The 16,725-nt window shown below is 39.4% G+C and overlaps 1 protein-coding gene across 6 annotated transcripts in view; it reads left to right on the forward strand.

Moving 5' to 3' along the window:
- Positions 1 to 13,392, forward strand: part of tcf7l2 (transcription factor 7 like 2) — a 107,294-nt gene extending 93,902 nt beyond the window's left edge. For 2 of the 6 annotated variants that reach the window (XM_088016410.1, XM_088016412.1), the window contains 7 exons: positions 866 to 1,006; positions 1,096 to 1,258; positions 1,376 to 1,483; positions 3,552 to 3,600; positions 4,377 to 4,427; positions 6,914 to 6,986; positions 11,045 to 13,392. In XM_088016410.1, coding sequence (XP_087872536.1) covers positions 866 to 1,006; positions 1,096 to 1,258; positions 1,376 to 1,483; positions 3,552 to 3,600; positions 4,377 to 4,427; positions 6,914 to 6,986; positions 11,045 to 11,507 — 1,048 coding nt within the window. In that variant the 3' untranslated portion in view covers positions 11,508 to 13,392. The remainder of the gene's footprint in view (positions 1 to 865; positions 1,007 to 1,095; positions 1,259 to 1,375; positions 1,484 to 3,551; positions 3,601 to 4,376; positions 4,428 to 6,913; positions 6,987 to 11,044) is intronic. The other 4 variants (XM_088016411.1, XM_088016413.1, XM_014992233.2 and 1 more) reach the window with 2 other exon arrangements.
- The last annotated feature ends 3,333 nt before the right edge of the window (positions 13,393 to 16,725 follow it).

A 16,725-nucleotide genomic window follows, 5' to 3' on the forward strand; every position in this document is an offset into this window, starting at 1 on the left:
CATTTTGTCCCGTTTCAACCACAAACTTCACGTCACCTCAGCAATCACAAACTTCAGTGTGGTTATTGGGATTTTATTGGATGGACCGACACAAAGCAGTGCGTAATCTGAAAAGTGTGGCATGCATTTGTAAACTCCCCAAATTAATGTTTTGGAGAATCAGCTCTGTATGAAATTACAGCTCCAAGTTTTTTTTTGTCTTGCACATCCACAGACATTTTGGCTGTTCTTCTTTGTCAGATTGGATTAGGAGCAATCAATTTCCAAGACTTAGCATGGATTGTTAATTGGACTTTGACTAGGCCATTCTAACACATGAAAAACTCTTGTTTTATTGTCCTGCTCAGGTCTTTCTGAGCACTCACGAGGTGTTTTTTTTTGTGATTGCACTGAAAAAAAAAAAAAAAGCATTCCCACATCATGATGTAGCCATCGCTGTGCTTGATGGTGGCAATGGAGTCTTTTTTACTTCTCCAACATTTAAATGACATTTGACCTCTGGTTATTTGTAATAAAGTTTGCTGATGGATTGTCCTCCCTGAGGGTCTCTATCACTTTCATTTGCAAAAACATTCTTCATTTTACTTCCCCTTCATAAATATCCACTATTTTGTGTTGGTCAGTCATATAAAAACCTAACAATATACATACATAAATGTTTGTTTTTATTATTATTGAATTTTATTTAACTAGCTTTTAAAATATCATTGTGTCTTTGTTGTCCTCTGTTCCATTTTAATGACAGTGACTAAACGCTGTGTAATCTTAAGATTTAAAAACAAGTTCAGTTTTAGCCACATCTGCATTGTGCTGTTTGTGCTCCATCTCCTCATTTCATCCGTGTCCATTCTGACGATTTACACAGTCTTCTGTCCTCCAGATTCCCCCCACACATGGTGCCCCCCCACCACAGTTTGCACACCACGGGCATCCCTCACCCGGCCATCGTCACGCCCAACGTCAAGCAGGAATCCTCCCACAGCGACATTAGCTCACTCAACAGCTCGTGAGTAGCCCGCCCCGCGTCCTCGACTCTCCCCGCGTGGCAACGCGCCCGTCTCACTCCGCCCGTCCTCTTCTACCCCCGCTTTTTAGGAAACAGTCGGACGCTAAAAAGGAGGAGGAGAAGAAGAAGCAGGTCCACATAAAGAAGCCTCTGAACGCCTTCATGCTCTACATGAAGGAGATGAGGGCCAAGGTGGTGGCGGAGTGCACACTGAAAGAAAGCGCTGCTATCAACCAGATCCTGGGGCGAAGGGTAAGTCTCGAAAACGTTCCGGCGTGGGGAATGGGGTTAAAAAGTGCGACTCAGTCGTACCTGAATGTTGAAGTGCGGTCGGTTATGAAAATTCCTGACGTGTTTGTCAATGCGCAGTGGCACGCCTTATCACGGGAGGAGCAGGCCAAGTACTACGAGCTGGCCAGGAAAGAGCGACAGCTCCACATGCAGCTGTACCCCGGCTGGTCAGCACGAGACAACTATGTAAGTTTTTAGGTTTACAAGTCGTAACGGCCTCTTCTTTCTCCCCTTTGATTTGTTTTGGTTTCACAGGAAGAGTGTTTCTTTGCTTTTCCCTCTTACACGCTTAGGACCTCAGATTCTTCTTGTGTGTTTCTAAAATGTGACAGACTTATTAAAGTGTAGCCTGTTATTACATGGTGGAGTCTAATTGTCAGCTGTGTGATAAATGTGTCAAATATTCAGTGGGTTTTTCCTGTTGGTGAATCTTTTGGTCTGTTCTTAAGAACACCAGAGTTCTGACACAACCTGGAAAAAATTTAATTTAAGGATTTCCAAAGTATGGATAAGTAAGGGCTAGCACAAAAAAAATCTATTTCCATCCATTTATATGGCATTTGTTTATCCATCTGTCCATCCATCCTTGCATTAGTTTGTTCATTCATCATGGATTCTTTATTAGTCCATGTGTGTCCGCGTATTTATACAAATATCTCTGCCTCATCTTTTAAAAAAAATAATAAAGAATCAGTTTCAGAAAAGTGTTCATCGACATGAACCCCGACAAATCCGCTCCAGAGCATTGTTTTAAAGATGCCAAACTCATAGGGGGCAGCGTAGCACTAAGCTAAGACTTGTCAGCCAATCAGATTGCTTCAAAACAGCCACAACTTCCTGTTCATTTGTGTACAAAGATATGTAGGTTGAACTACTTTAAAACAGTTTATTAGACTACAAAGTTAACATAACAAAGTCAACTTCGAACATCAGTTGGGAATAGTGTAAAATCAAGTATGTAAATAAATTGGCGCATTATGTGCCGCAGACTGTAATGCGGCACATAATGCGCAGACCATACGTCTCCGTTTCCACATGCAAACACAAATATGAAGTTTTCTCAAATCTCTACTCTGGTCAGAATTTTTATAAATAGCCATGTGTAGTCAAATAAAAACAGGTTTTCATGTGAATGAAAAGCCAAAATGCTTAAAAATATATTTGTTTTCCCAGATATCCAAGCATGTGTGACGTAGGCCTTAGATTTGTGACAATATCTGCAGCAACTCATCAAAAAGCTCCTGTTTTACACTTTGAAAAGTGGGAATAAATGGTGCAAGTTACCATAAGCTGCAATACATTTTATTTTTTTAACCTCTACACCTTTTATTGTGTTGTTTTTTTTCCCTATAGTGTCTCTAAAGTGAATTCTTACACCAACAACGAATGCATGTTTTGAGATTCAGTAACGTAAATGTCTTGTTTGCTGCTTGTTTGGAGCTCTGTGTAACTCCCTCAACTTGTCCCAACACCTCATGAGAAACAAGACACTGTGGTTTCCAGTAGGTTCTCACGCCATCTCTAGGATGTGCTTCCTGTCTATTTTTATGTTGTTAAGGTGGAACTTATCGCCACCTACTGGTGTGGCATGCCCACTGATCAGAGTGGACGTGTATTATAACTGAAGCATCTGAGGAAAGTTGGACTCAAATGTATCACAAGCGTCTTTCTGAGTTTATAATCATGATTATTTGCAGTTGGATTATTTTATTTATCAAAAAAAAAAAAAAAACAGATATCTTTTCGGGTCACAGTATGCAGTTAACAAAACTGTGTGTTTGGATGGTGGATGTTTTGCAGCTTGGACATTTTGTTCTGACACATAAGTGCCAGATTATTCAGTTTCTGCATGCTGCTGACCAGGGCAATCTCCTTCCAGCAGCTGTAGAGAAATCTGTCTGGCTAAGCAGAAGCGTGTCAAAATGTCTAGCTTTTAACAGAAGAAAATATGGGGGTGGGGGGAACAAGATTACAAGAAGAAAAGAGGAGAAACAGACAGCAAACAGAGAGAGGGGGAGATTTTTGTCTGGCCTGCAGTGGCTGTTACAAACCGGAGGGCAAAAACAGCAGAGAGAGAGAGAGAGCAAGAAAGGGGAATAAACAGCAGAGAAAGAGTGAATGAATAAATAAGTAAACACAAAGATGAGTCCTATTCTCTGTTTCATGTTTTGGGCATTCTGCTATATAATAACTAAGGTTCCTGTCGGTGTCTATCTCTTTTTTTCTTTCTATTTTTTTGGCGGCTAACCAACAGGGGAAAAGGAAGAAGAGAAAAAGGGAAAAGCAGCAAGCAGAGAGCAATGGTAAGTGAGCTGCAATTATCTCTTATATTAGAAGAACCCCATCATGTGTCAGGCAGATGTGACATCTTGCAAGATAAAAGTCAAGCTTGTTTTTGTTTTTTTTTCCTGTTATGTTTTTATATATATATATATATTGTGCCTGCCTTTTTTTCTTTTTTTCTCGGTATAGTTATGCTACCCAGTGCAATGTTTAAATGGTAGAGTTGCTTGTAAACCCCCTCCCTCCTCTTCCCCCCCCCCCCATTTTCCCCAGCTCTCCCTAGCTAATAACAACTGAATATGCATGACCCCCTGTAGTCCCCCACTACACCCCCTCACCCACCCTGCTTGGGCTCTTAGCCCCCTGGTATTTTGATATGTGTTTTTTAAGAACTTGAAGCATTTTGAAAGCCATTAACTTTGGCAGAGTTGTGTGCTTGGCCCTGTTTTTATAATTTTATATTGCCTTTGCCCTGCAGATCGACTGCACTACTGTGCCTTGTTGTCTGAGTGCGTGTGTGTGTGCGTGTGTCCCAGAACCATGCATGTGTGTGTGCTTCATGCTTGCTTCCATGCATGCTCTTCTTTTAAATAAAAACAAATCACTTACATCTTAAAATTAAGGAGGTTTGCTAATTCTGTGATTTATTTATTTTATTTTATTTCTTATATCCATCTCTACTCTTCTGATTCATATTGTGAGGACGCTGTGCCGACTTGTTATCAATGTATTTTGCGCTCGTTTTGGTGACGGATTTCTTCTTGAAGGCCTCTCTATCTGTTCTTTTTTTTTTCAGAACACAGAGAATATTTTCCAAATCCTTGCCTTTCACTCCCTCCGATTACAGGTGCTAATGTCATTTTAAGTATCAAATTACTAACTGTTTCTTTGATTATTTTTCTTTTTTAAAATCAATGTATGTGTATGGGACGGGTTTTACCTTAAATTCTTCATTCTGAAATATGCTTTTTTTAATTTATTGCTTTGTTTGCTGCTTTCTTTTCCTAAAATGTCGATGTTCTTTAAGCTAGGCTGTATCTCCATATGTTTCTATTTTTTGGCTAAATCACAATGCAGTGTGCTTGAGGAAGTGATAGATTATTATTGTGAAGTAAAGGCTTGGGACATCAGGGTAAACCTCCTTAATCTATATGCTTTTGTTAGCTGCCTTTTTGCCTTTCCGACAGGCCAGCATGAGTTTGGCCTTCTCCCTGTTTTTATAAGACGTATCGACTCAGACATGGCCTGGAATCAAACAGCGTTGTACTTCTATGACTCAGAAAGTTGAAAATGGGCTCGGACTTGTTATAGGCGTCAAGTTTTTAAAGAGTGCAGTTTTAATTATCCCAAATACTTCTACATGTGTCAAACTCGAGGCCCGTGTGCCAAATCCGGCCCGCCGTAGCTTTTTATGTGGCCCTCTAGTTTCCAGACTGAACACTAAATGTGCTTAAATATTATGTTACCAATCAAATCAATGCAGTTTTTATCTATTTACTGCCAAATTATATCAATCAGTCCCTCCAGTTTCTTGAGATTTATCGTGGAAATTCATGCAAAATCAACAAATCCCCACATTTTTTTTGCGCTAATAATTGGGAAGTTATTGCAAATTTTTTCTCAAAACTTGTCAAAAACTTTCTTATTTGTACCAAACAACTGCCTCAGTCTTAATTTATGTCGAATTATAGTCCATAATCTATACGAGTAATAAAAAGTTGCATTTACCGTCATAAATAAGCCCAAGTATCGCAAATATTTCCAAATTAGTACCACAAAAACAATTCTGGATGTCCAGGAAAAGAGAATCATCCAAAAAATCAAGCGCGTTCTCTCATTTGCACAAGAAACTACCTTTTAAAAAATAATCAGCTGTTTGGAAATATTTCTGGTTGCAGATAACTCACCAGTTTTTAAAACTATTTCTGTTCATGCTGGATACTTGTGTAAACAGCTAAACTAATTAATCAGCTAATGTCAGCTTGATGTACTCTCATTAATATGCAAGTAAAGGGCTGAATGACAAAAATATGTAATATTCCAAAGGTATTTTATTGAATATTTCTGCTTCAATATATGCAGGATTGTTAGAATTGCAGTAACGAATGTATTATTTGGCAGTAGTAAGAAGGATTTTTGGGTTTTAGATCACTCCATGCCTGCTTTATGGATGGATAGACCCTTTGTGACTTTGTGCTGCTTTTGCTTTTTTGAAACCGGTCAAACTGTTTGATTCCAGGTCTAAAGATGAGCTTCTCTGTTGAAGATCCAGCCTGTTGTTAATCCTTCCCCTGGCTGGAGCCAAGTCTCACTGCTCCCACTGTCTAGTTTTGCCACCTGCAGATTAAAACTGGTAGCATCTAACAGCAAATTAATCCAACCTGCATTTATTTTTGTTTTTATCCTTTTTAATCTAAGACCTATCCTAAAATCTGCTTTAACTTCCCTCAGAGTTTACGTTTTACGACTTTTGAAGGGATTGCTTCTGTAATATGACTTGATAGCTTGCATGCTTTTGGATTCTACTAATTTCTGGTACAATGTAATTGACTTTATGCATATTTGATAATGGCCTTGTGGGGTTTTGGAGCCACTGCGTAGCTTCACAGATTCACCGGTTTTCTGTCTTTTTTTTTTTTTTTCTCCTTTCTCCTGACTCTCTTGTTTTACTGGTTTCGGTTCTCTTCTTCCTCCTCCTCCTCTGCTGGCTTCCCCTTCCCTGTTGTGGCATCAGACCTGAGCGCTCCTAAGAAGTGTCGAGCGCGCTTTGGGCTCGACCAACAGAATAACTGGTGTGGCCCGTGCAGGTGTGTATGGTGTGTGCTTGCACTGGCCAGGGCCAAGGTGAAGGCTGGGGACGTGTGAACGCTGGGAATGCCTCCTCTTGCTCTCTCGCTGCTCGTTTTATTTCCCTCTGCGCCTTCCTCCCTGTCTGTCCCGCCGGGCTATTGTGACCCACCCAGCTTCCTCCAGCCACGCCCTGCCGGTCTCTTTCTCTCTCTCGGGGTTCTTGCTTCCTGTTTGGGGGAATAACGTGAGTGTTTGTTTCGGACGAATGATGTGTTTGCATGAACGTACAAATAAATACTCAAAGGGGGAGGGGTGCGGGGAGGTTACTGCAGAACACATTGTAAGCCAAAAACTGGCAGGTCGAGGCTTGGAGGATCTGAAGTCCAATAGTTTGGTCCAAATGGAGGTTATCCTAGTGTTGCCAGCCTAAATCTAAGCCCTGGCTATGTTTTTTTTTGTCTGTGTAATGACATGTACATTTTCTTTTTTTGTTCCTTTTTTGTTCCTTTTTTGTCTGTTTGTGTCTACCTCTTTGGCTAACAGATGCAAATACCCCAAAGAAGTGTCGTGCCTTGTTCGGGCTTGACCAGCTGAGTTTATGGTGCAAACCATGCAGGTATAACTGCTGTAGTCCAACCGAGAGGAAGACATCCGCGCTGAGCATCTTCCTCCTTCGTTAATTGGCTCCAATGTCTTCCTAAAACACGTGCTGACAGATGGAAATCTCTTTTTTTTTTCCTGCTCCTATAAAATTCCTGCTCAGCTACTTTTTTTTTTCTTTTTTTTTTTTCTTGTTGAACTCAGTTCAAGCCCAGAGGCAGAAAATGAATTTCACAACCGACTTTATCTGAACGCAGCATCAAGGATTTTTTTTTTTTGTCTAATTTGCGGTGATTCCATAAATTATGGTTGAAATTCATTTTCTGCCCAAGCATTTGATGACACCCTCCCTTCTTAACTGTCGTGTTTGTTCTAATTGGCAATGTAATGCTTACAAATTTAGCCCTGCTTTCCTCTGAGGGCCTGTTCAGTGACACTCTTTTCTGTGCCCTCTTCCTCCTCTTCCTCCTCCTCCTTCTCCACCTCTTCTTCCTCCAAACTCCTCTTCAATAACCCTTACTTAGTCCCTACCTGTTGTCTTTCTGTTCTGACACAAGCAGTCTTTGAATTGGGGATATTTTCATGGTAGGTATTTGTTTCTGCTAAGTAACGACCCTTCTCTGTGTCTCCCCGCTTGCACCACGGTCATCGCAGTGTTTCATCCTCCTTGTTTTCCTCATTCGAACGGATGGGCTCGGGATTAAAATGGAGTCCGTGAAACGAAAGGCGAATTCTCCGTTTTTTTGCTCAAACCTAGCCGTGAGCTCGTCACCGTCACGCCGGGTTTAAAAAAAAAAAATTAATAATTGTTTCTGTATGATTGACAAAGGCCAGACCTTAGAGCCCCTCCCTCACCTATTGCTGCGCTGTGCTGGTCAGCCGTCTAAAAAGTCCCTGGATCCTTCAGGGACGGGGGAAATTAACAGCATCAAGATTTTATTTGAAAAGTTACTTTTAAAATCACTAAAATTATCAGTAATGTTGGAACACAACCCAGAGCTCTCCATTTCCCACCTGCTGCTGCACACTTCTCATCAGCTGGCTGAAAAAAAGACCTCTCTAGCTTACAAGAAAGGAAGGAAATGCCAGGTTACCCAGTAACAATGAAAAACAATTTTATTTTGTTTATGAATACTTGATAATTGCAAAAATGTCAAATAATCTTCCATAATCCATACATGTTTATATTTCTACAGTTCATACATTTTGAATGAGGTGACATGGAAAGGCACTAACAGATTTCTTCTGCTGTAAGGCAGATAGATTAGCACGGTACCCCTCCCCTACCTGTTGCTGACAACTGCAGGTTAACTAGCAGAAAAAACACTCCTCGGTTTTTTTTATTTTTTGCTTGAAAAAAAAACACAAATTTATCTTTTTGGATATATTTTCACAGAGAAACATCCAGACTAGCTAATGAACCAGCTAATATAAGCTTGTATATTCTTATATTACTGTAAGAACTGAACATAAATTAGCTATTCTTCACTATGAATACTAAAAAATATTACTAAATTTAGCATGTTTTTATATATATTTCTATATGTTAAAATATATTATTTTTACAAATATTTATAAAAAAAATAAACATTTTTATATAAATTTTTTTATAATTTTTTTTAGCAAATATTCTACAAAAAAAAAAAAACAGCAAAATTCAAATGTAATTGTTGCTTTTCTGTTTTAAAATAAATGAGACAGTGCACCCAAACCCAAGTTAGTCTTAGAAATGTATTTATGTACCAGTCTGTCCATGCATCCCACTCTCCCACCTCCATCCTCTCCCCGGGGCCGTTGTAATCCCCTTCAATCCGACTCGCAGGTTATCAAACATCTGGCATTACTGTTGAAAGAGCAGCAGCAATCGCGAGGTCGAGGGACCGAGGAAGTGCTGGGATCCAGTCAGAGAGGTTAAAAGTTCTCTCTGGGCTCCATTTCCTAAAAGATGCATCTCATGTAATTTCCCGAGAGACAAAGAGAATCAATAGCATACACAGGCACATACTATAAATCAATACGTCTGTTAAAAAATGGATATTAGCTCATTTGTTGCAGTTTGACAGACAGTTACAGAGAGCGTTGTGTGTTCGTAGGAGCAAAACGATACGTTTTTTTTATTTACGGTCGATGTTCTGCCCCATCTAGAGCTGCGGTTTCAGTGCGGACTGCTCCTAAAAGCCCATCCTCACCGTTTACTTGCATGCCTGTCTTTCACTCAGCATGTGGTCAAGGTTTCTGTGTGTAATCTTTTTTTTTTCTCATTCCCAGGGTTTGCTCTCTGCATTCAATAAAACAAATATATATTTCCTCCTCAGAATTACAAGATGTGATTTAAACAAACGGCTGGATTTTAAAACACCTCGGCCTGTTTTTACCTTCTGTGTTGTTGCCGGTAAGACTTAAAAACGCCCCGTAGCTTCTGGGATAGAGATAAGAGCTGAGGGAGAGGGGTCACTGTCAGGGTCAGCGTAAAGATGAGGTGGGCTGAGATTTCCCCCCCCCTGAACCAAATCTGAGCACAGTCTTCACAAGAGAGCCACCACAGATAAATACAGCAGTCCAAACTCTCTCGACTCCCCCTCACTTCGTTGTTTTAGACATCGCTTTCCACGTAGCGGTACCGCCGTGGCCTCGGGACTCGACAAGGAGGGGGGAGGGTTCCCGACCTCGGGCAGGAATCTAAACACGATGCCTTGACCCCTAAACTCGTATTTGTGTCTGTAGGCCAGATTTAGGGCAGCGAGGATAGTGTCGACTTTTTTCGGTTGTATCTTTGGTGAGTGGATCCTTTAAGACGAAGACTAGATAAGAGGCTAATCCAGTTTAAAGCCAAACCCAGGTTCCTGGTCTTACTCTCAACTGGTAATAAGGAGTTTTTTGCTCACCAGAATGAACGTAGTTATCAAAATATTATAAAAAAAAATGTAAAGGAATATTAGATTTAAAAGATCATCACTCATATGCTTTTTATAACCCTACATAACCGCTAATGTACTAGCAGCAGAGCTAATTTTCTGTTTAGCGTTGCTAACTTTGAAAACTGTTAGCACTTAGCTTTCTATAATTTTTTTTTTTTTAGATAAATTCTTAAGCGCTAATTTACGTGGCTGTTTTGTATAAAATTGAACATCTGTGTTGAAATTTTGGACTGTTAAGAATTCAAATAGACGTTTCTATTCATGCTCTTATTTTGAAGTGGTTGGAGACCATTTACTCAGCAGTTCTGTTTCCTCAAACAAGAAACAGGAACAAAATAAAACACAGACAGGAGAGAACAAGTTGTAAACACAAATACAATGTCTAAGAGCATTATAGAATATGCAATTTATAATGTCAAAATTACATTGGCGCTAAATGGTTGTAGTCTTTGAAGGGCAGAGACGTTTTGAATTGAAGTTAGCGCCTTAGCATTAGCTTCCGGTAGATACCGTGTTGGTGTCGTGCCTTAGCATTTGTGGAACTGAAAATGTCCTGAAAATGTTTTTCTCCCGCCTTGTTCCTCTGAGGAGGACACAAGGTGAAGGCAGTCGTTCCTCTATGGACAGAAGCGTTAGCGTAACTAACTTTTCCGTTAGCGGTGCCGCCACTGGATTACAGCAAACAATCCCTATATGTAATTGCCAACCAGCTTCATCCATTGTTTTTTTTTTTAGTCTTAAGTCATAAAACATTTTCCCCAAATTAAAAGATCGCATTCAATCTTGTTCTTGATTGTATGGATACTGATGTGTAGTTTGGGGGCTAGGTGAAAAAGGGTTTATGCTAAATTCAGGGAGCAAACCTGGTCACCTTTAATCTTCGTTCATCCTTCCTGTTTGTGTTTTTCACTTCCTTCCTGCTTCCTGCTACGTAATCTTTCCTAAATGTCTGTTTTCGATGGTGTAGTATTTCTACCACCTTTCCTTAGCTTAAAGTGTATGAAGCCTCTCAAGTACACCACAGCATTAGTCGCATTTCACCAAATATGGTTTGGTGAACTCAGTGATGCTGAGGTGCATTTAAGTGAGCTTCAGTGCTGGAGGAACACAGAGTCCGACGATTCTGAAAGTGTCTTTCTCTCACCTTGTCCCTCAGGAGAAAAAAAAAGTGCATTCGCTACATCCAAGGTGAAGGCAGCTGTGCCAGTCCTCCCTCTACGGACGGAAGCTTACTAGACTCCCCCCCATCCTCTCCCTCCTCCGTGGTTCCCTCCCCCTCTCCGAAAGAGTCCAAACCTCACACTGAACAAATGCAACCTCTCTCACTGACTATGAAACCGGCCCATCAGCCACTCCACCACCCGCACCTCCTGGCTGGGCCCCCACCGCCATCTTTGGTTCAGCTGGAAAATTCGGCGGCCGCCGCCAGCAAGACGCCCGGCGGCGCCTCCTCCCACAACGGCGCTCTGGAGCACAGTGACGTCTCGTCCTCGCGGCAGCCGGGCTCCTCCGTGGCGTCCGCCATGATCCGGCCGTCAGCTTCGCTGTGTCATTCCCACTCGCTTCTCCCCTCAACGGCCCCCCAGCCTCTGTCGCTAGTGACCAAGTCTATAGAATAATCTACCTTCCTTCTTCTCACACACACTTTCTAGGTTTTCTCTTTGCTCTATTTCACTTTCAGTCAATTTTGTCTTTTTTTCTTTGCCACAAAGGCTTTGAAATTTTTAGTTGTGTTTTTTTTTTTGTTTTATTGAAGTTCATTGGTCAATATTTGACCCCTCATTATCAAAAAAAATCTAATTATTATAAAGTACAATGAGCTGTAGTATAGCTTTGTGAATCTGCCAAAATTTTTATGAATTTTGTTTCTTTTGTCTGGGTTGTTTCTTTTGTAGCGATAAAACAGTGCAAACAGGAAGAAAACTAATCTACTTCACTTTCGAAACGTTTTACAGACAAATATAAAATAGGTAGGCTAGGTTATTCGACAAGCCCTTTTTCCTGAAAGAGTTGGTTCTTCTTCTTTATTTGTATTAAATACGAGCCTGCGAACCAATCATTCAATATCTGTTCGAACTCTCAGAGGGGTGCGGGGGCTAGCGGCTACGCCTCTCTGGGGAACAATTTTAATTGTGATGTTACTTGTTGTTTAAATGTACAGAATATCGGGGAGGGGAGGGGTGATTACTGTGTTAAATATGCATTCTTCCACTGCGTTGTCTTTTTTTTTTTTTTTTTTTTCTTGTTTACCTTTTGGGGCGGAGTCAGGCAAGTTTGGGCGGGTTCGACGGGGGGAGGGTGGGGATCGGGTGGGGAGGGGTCAAGGGTTATAAAATTCAAAAATGTCACAACGCTAGGACCAGTAGTATTTATTGCTTTAGAGATTGCTTGTTGTATCTTGTTGTGTCTCTTTTTGACCCTATTTTTTTGTTTCTTGATACATTGTACAAATGATTTTTTCTTAAGCTAAACAACTATATGAATGATCCATTTTTACAAGGAGGATTTAAAATAAGAAAAAAAAAAATACAAAGCTTTTGTTATGGTTTTTTTCCCCCCTTGCTGAAAGCACCCAGATTTCACTTGTTCTGTGTAGATCTCATAAACAAGAAGTATGCACAACTTCATTTCCAGAACCGCGTCTATATAAGCCATTTTACACGCAAAGGAAGAAAAGAAAACTTGAAATCAGGCAGTGGGTACCGTGTCTTCAGTGGAAAAAGTGTTTTAAAGCCCTTCTTTTTTATTGCACAGTCACATCTCTCAGACTGTAGATTCGTGTACAGATTTTTCCGTGCCAAATTTTTTGTGATAATTTGCCCTCAGCCCCCACATCCCCCAGTTTTAAAAGAAAAAGGAAAAAAAAAACACGCTGTAGGAATTTTTTTTTTTTGTTTCGTTTCGTTGTTTGTTTTTATTTTTATTTTGATACCATTCTTTGCTGTGACGTTACATAGAATTGCTATGTATGTAGTATAAATGTTGCTATAACAAATGTGTTTGGTAGCAAATTGTCAAATATTAAAATTTAAACTTAATAAAAAGACGGACATCATACTGTATAAACCCACGAGGGCCAAAATTATGTATATTAGGAGGTTCATAAAAAACTATTAAATACAAAAAAATACACAAACTGCCACTTTTAAGTACACTACTACATATAGGTAGATAGAAAAAATAGGCATGTTGATGTTGCAAGAGGCTGTAAAAAAGCTACAAGAGAATCATCCACTCGGTGCCATTGTAGTTGACATGACGCGACTGTAATCTGTCGATTTCTTCTCTGGTTTATTAAGATGCTAATGATAAATAGTTTGAATGTTTCCTTAACGGCTGTGATGTTCCTGTTCTATTTTATGCTCTTATCTTTTTGTTTGTTTGTTTTTTTCCTGTTATTTTAAATGGTTCTAAAACCATGTTTTTTGTAATGAATAAATGTTTATGCTGTACAGTCTCTGTAGCATGCAGTTCTGTATTAATAAAAGCAACTTAGTATGTGCACACCTGCGTTTTCTTCTTATTCGTTCCCTCCGTCGTCTTTGACCTGCCGGTCGTTGGGTGTCTGGTCTCAAACTTTGGCGGTTACTGGGTGGGCGGCCATGTTGGAGGATTTTCAAACAGTTTAAAGTAATGCAGCTGCATCTCACTTGTAGGGTTTAAGTCTTTGCAATTCAAAGATGGATTTGCTGGTGTGCTTAGGATCGTCATTCTGCTGCATAACCCAAGTGAACTTGAACTTGAGGTCGCAAACTGGACATCAGGATTTTCTGCTGGAGAGCAGAAGTCATAGTTCCAGCAATTACATCAGGACATCTAGGTATTAAGAGCAGCAATGCAGCCCGTCATACGATCTCCGATGACTTGTGTTCTGGAATACTTTTAGCTTTAGACCTGATGTAACTGGAAGAACACAGTCCAAAATGCTGAGGCAATCAAGACCTCTTTGGCAAGTGTGAGAAGGAGCTTTGTGTTTATACCTTGAAACTCTCCCATGGATGTTGTTTTTGCCAGTCACTCTCTTACTGCTGATGCTTGAACATGGACCACTGCAGTCCTTGAGATGTTTTGAGTTATTTTGTGACTTATTGGATAAGTGATCAATTTGCTCATGGGAGTAATTTTGGTAGATCAGGCACTAGTGAGGTTCACCACTGCTCCATGTTTCTATGTTTTCTCCATCAGTGGCTAATATTTCCCACTTTGGCTTCCCCTTATGACCATTTCCAGATTGATGTCAGAATCTTCTTCTTGAATTTCTTTAGATAAGGGGATGATGTTTAGCCTTTTGAGATTGTTTAGCCAACTTCATTTTTTTCACACAGGTTCTGTTTAAATGATTCCTTGTTTCTGCATGTCTGGCAGTAACTAGGCCATGGCTTCATTGTTTTGAATAGTATTTATGAACGTAATTTTTGTCTGATCATAAATTTTGTTTTAATGATTGGTAACATTTAAGCGGGAGAAAAAAGAAAATCAAAAACATAAGAAATATTAAGCAGAAAGATAAAAAAAATCTGAATTTTGAGTTTCCAACTAGTTGGTCACTCATTAACAACAATCTGTATCTGAAGTCTCTATTTTATTAAGCTACTAACTCCAAGAATTTTACAAATTTGGCCCACCAGCACAGGTTGTTGATGCAGATCAAGACTTACCCACAAATCCGTCGTCTCATCTGAGACTGGGTCAATGGGTCTTGGATGAAACTCCATCAACTTCCTGCAGATTATTCTTAGGAATCCCAAAGTCAGATGGGTTTATAGTCCATCCATCGAGTTCTGGATCTTCCTCCAAGTGGGATGTGCCTGAAAAACCAAAGGAAGGAACCCAGCAGCCATCCTGCAGCACATTTCAGTAACTTCTACCAGCCATGTCGTTTTCTGGGTTATGATCCACATCTCATGACCACAGGTGAGGGTCAGAACGTAGACGGACCAATAAATCGAGAGCTTCTATGCTTTTGCTCAACTGTTTCTACACCACAACAGACCAGAGCAGCACTGATTTCACTGCAGATGAAGCCCCAAGTCCTCTGTCCATCTCCCGCTTCATACTGCCGTCACTTGTGAACAATACACCAAGATGATTAAACTCCTTCACTTAAAGCAGAAACTGACCCCCAGGTTGGTTCTCAGCCTTTTTCTGGTTGAGAGCCAGAACCAAAACCTCAGACTAAGATGAGCTAAATCTCATACGGGCTGCTCCACACTCAGCTGTGGACACTTGTGGTTATCATTTTTAATTATAAAAATATATATACTGCACAAAAAATGTGTCTTTTATTAGCCATGCTTTCTGCATTCTCTTTAATTCCATAGTGAATAGAACTACACCAGTCCAGATTCATTTAAACTTAATGAATCTACCTTTATTATATTTGACTAAATATAGCAACAATTTTTGCAATGCAGTGATTCTTGAGAATAGGGACAAAACAGGTCCTATGGATAAAGCATGAAATTTGAATAAAATATACACAAAATATATTTTTTTCAAATATCTAACTAAACTAACCTGGGTCATGTGAGCACAACAATGTATATTTTTCTTTTTTTTGCTGAATATTTTTTTATTTTAAACATTGTAGTCGGTGGATGATGCCTGTAAAAGCCCTTGTCCAGGAGCAGAACTCAATACAATATAATAGTTTAAAATAATTAAATAAATACTAAAATTATATATTATGACAATTAAGTATAAGTAGACATATAAATAATTATAAAAGTATCGATAAATTGAATTAAAAATAATTTTTAGATATTTTCCAACTCCGTTGAAATTTGTCCCTAGTTTTTGTCAACACCGTCAGAAATGAAAAGAATGTAAAAAAATCAGGCATTATTGGGGGGCACCAGAACTTCTGAGGACCCCATGACGTTGTCTTTTCCTTTGCTAGGAGGGCTAGTTAGCTCCGGTTAGCTTAAGTTATTCTTTAGTTTTTTCTTCTGTTTTATTCCTAAGTTGTTTGTCACAACCATGATGTGTCAACTCCATAACTGACAATTTACAAAACTTTGATTAAATTTTGCGAAATAAAAGCTTAATTTTGGTAAACTGTAAAGATTTAATGGACCTGACAAGCTACAATATGGCCTCCTTCAGAATAACATCATATAAATTGAGGTAGTTTGGCATTTCGTCAACTCCGTCAGATGTCAACTCCGTCAGAGTTTTTCTGACTCTTTCAGTGAAATTGTTGTCAAATCTCACTTAATTGTGCAACTAATTCATTTTAATGTATTTTACATGAATTGCATTACTTCACATGTACCACGTTTTTCATTTTACTCACTAGTTTGTCACCACCTTCAGTTCTGTCAACTCCGTCATGCACTGTCAACTCCATCAGATGGACTTTTTCTTGTTTTTTGTTTTAAATAATATTTATTTTATTTCTTGAGAAGCATTTGTCTGTAAATTGAGTAAAAATATCACTAATGGGGTATTTTAAAAATCATTTTAGATTTATTTTTGTCAGATGGTGATGACAAAGTTCTGGGTCAGGTCGATTAAAAATGTAATTTTTTAAAAGAAATTCGCAAATGGGAGCCTGTACCTTAGCATCTTCATATTTTCTAAACATTATTTGTCATATTTGCATACATAAGGTTGAGAAATAATAAAAAAAAATATGGGAAAATTAAAACCCATTTTGTCCCTATTCTCAAGAATCACTGAATGATTTACACAGTCCCTCTTCTTTAAAAACAAACGTCTGCCTCATGTTATCTATCTAAATTACTGCACGCATAGGGTACATTCACACGGCAGCCCTGCTAAGTTCACTTTAATCAAACTCCAATTTGTTTTTTGAAAAAGTCCAACTTTCTTTGA

The sequence above is a fragment of the Poecilia mexicana genome, unplaced genomic scaffold (genome assembly GCF_051168715.1).
Source record: "Poecilia mexicana isolate PSO_F unplaced genomic scaffold, ASM5116871v1 scaffold_19, whole genome shotgun sequence".
Classification (NCBI taxonomy): domain Eukaryota; kingdom Metazoa; phylum Chordata; class Actinopteri; order Cyprinodontiformes; family Poeciliidae; genus Poecilia; species Poecilia mexicana.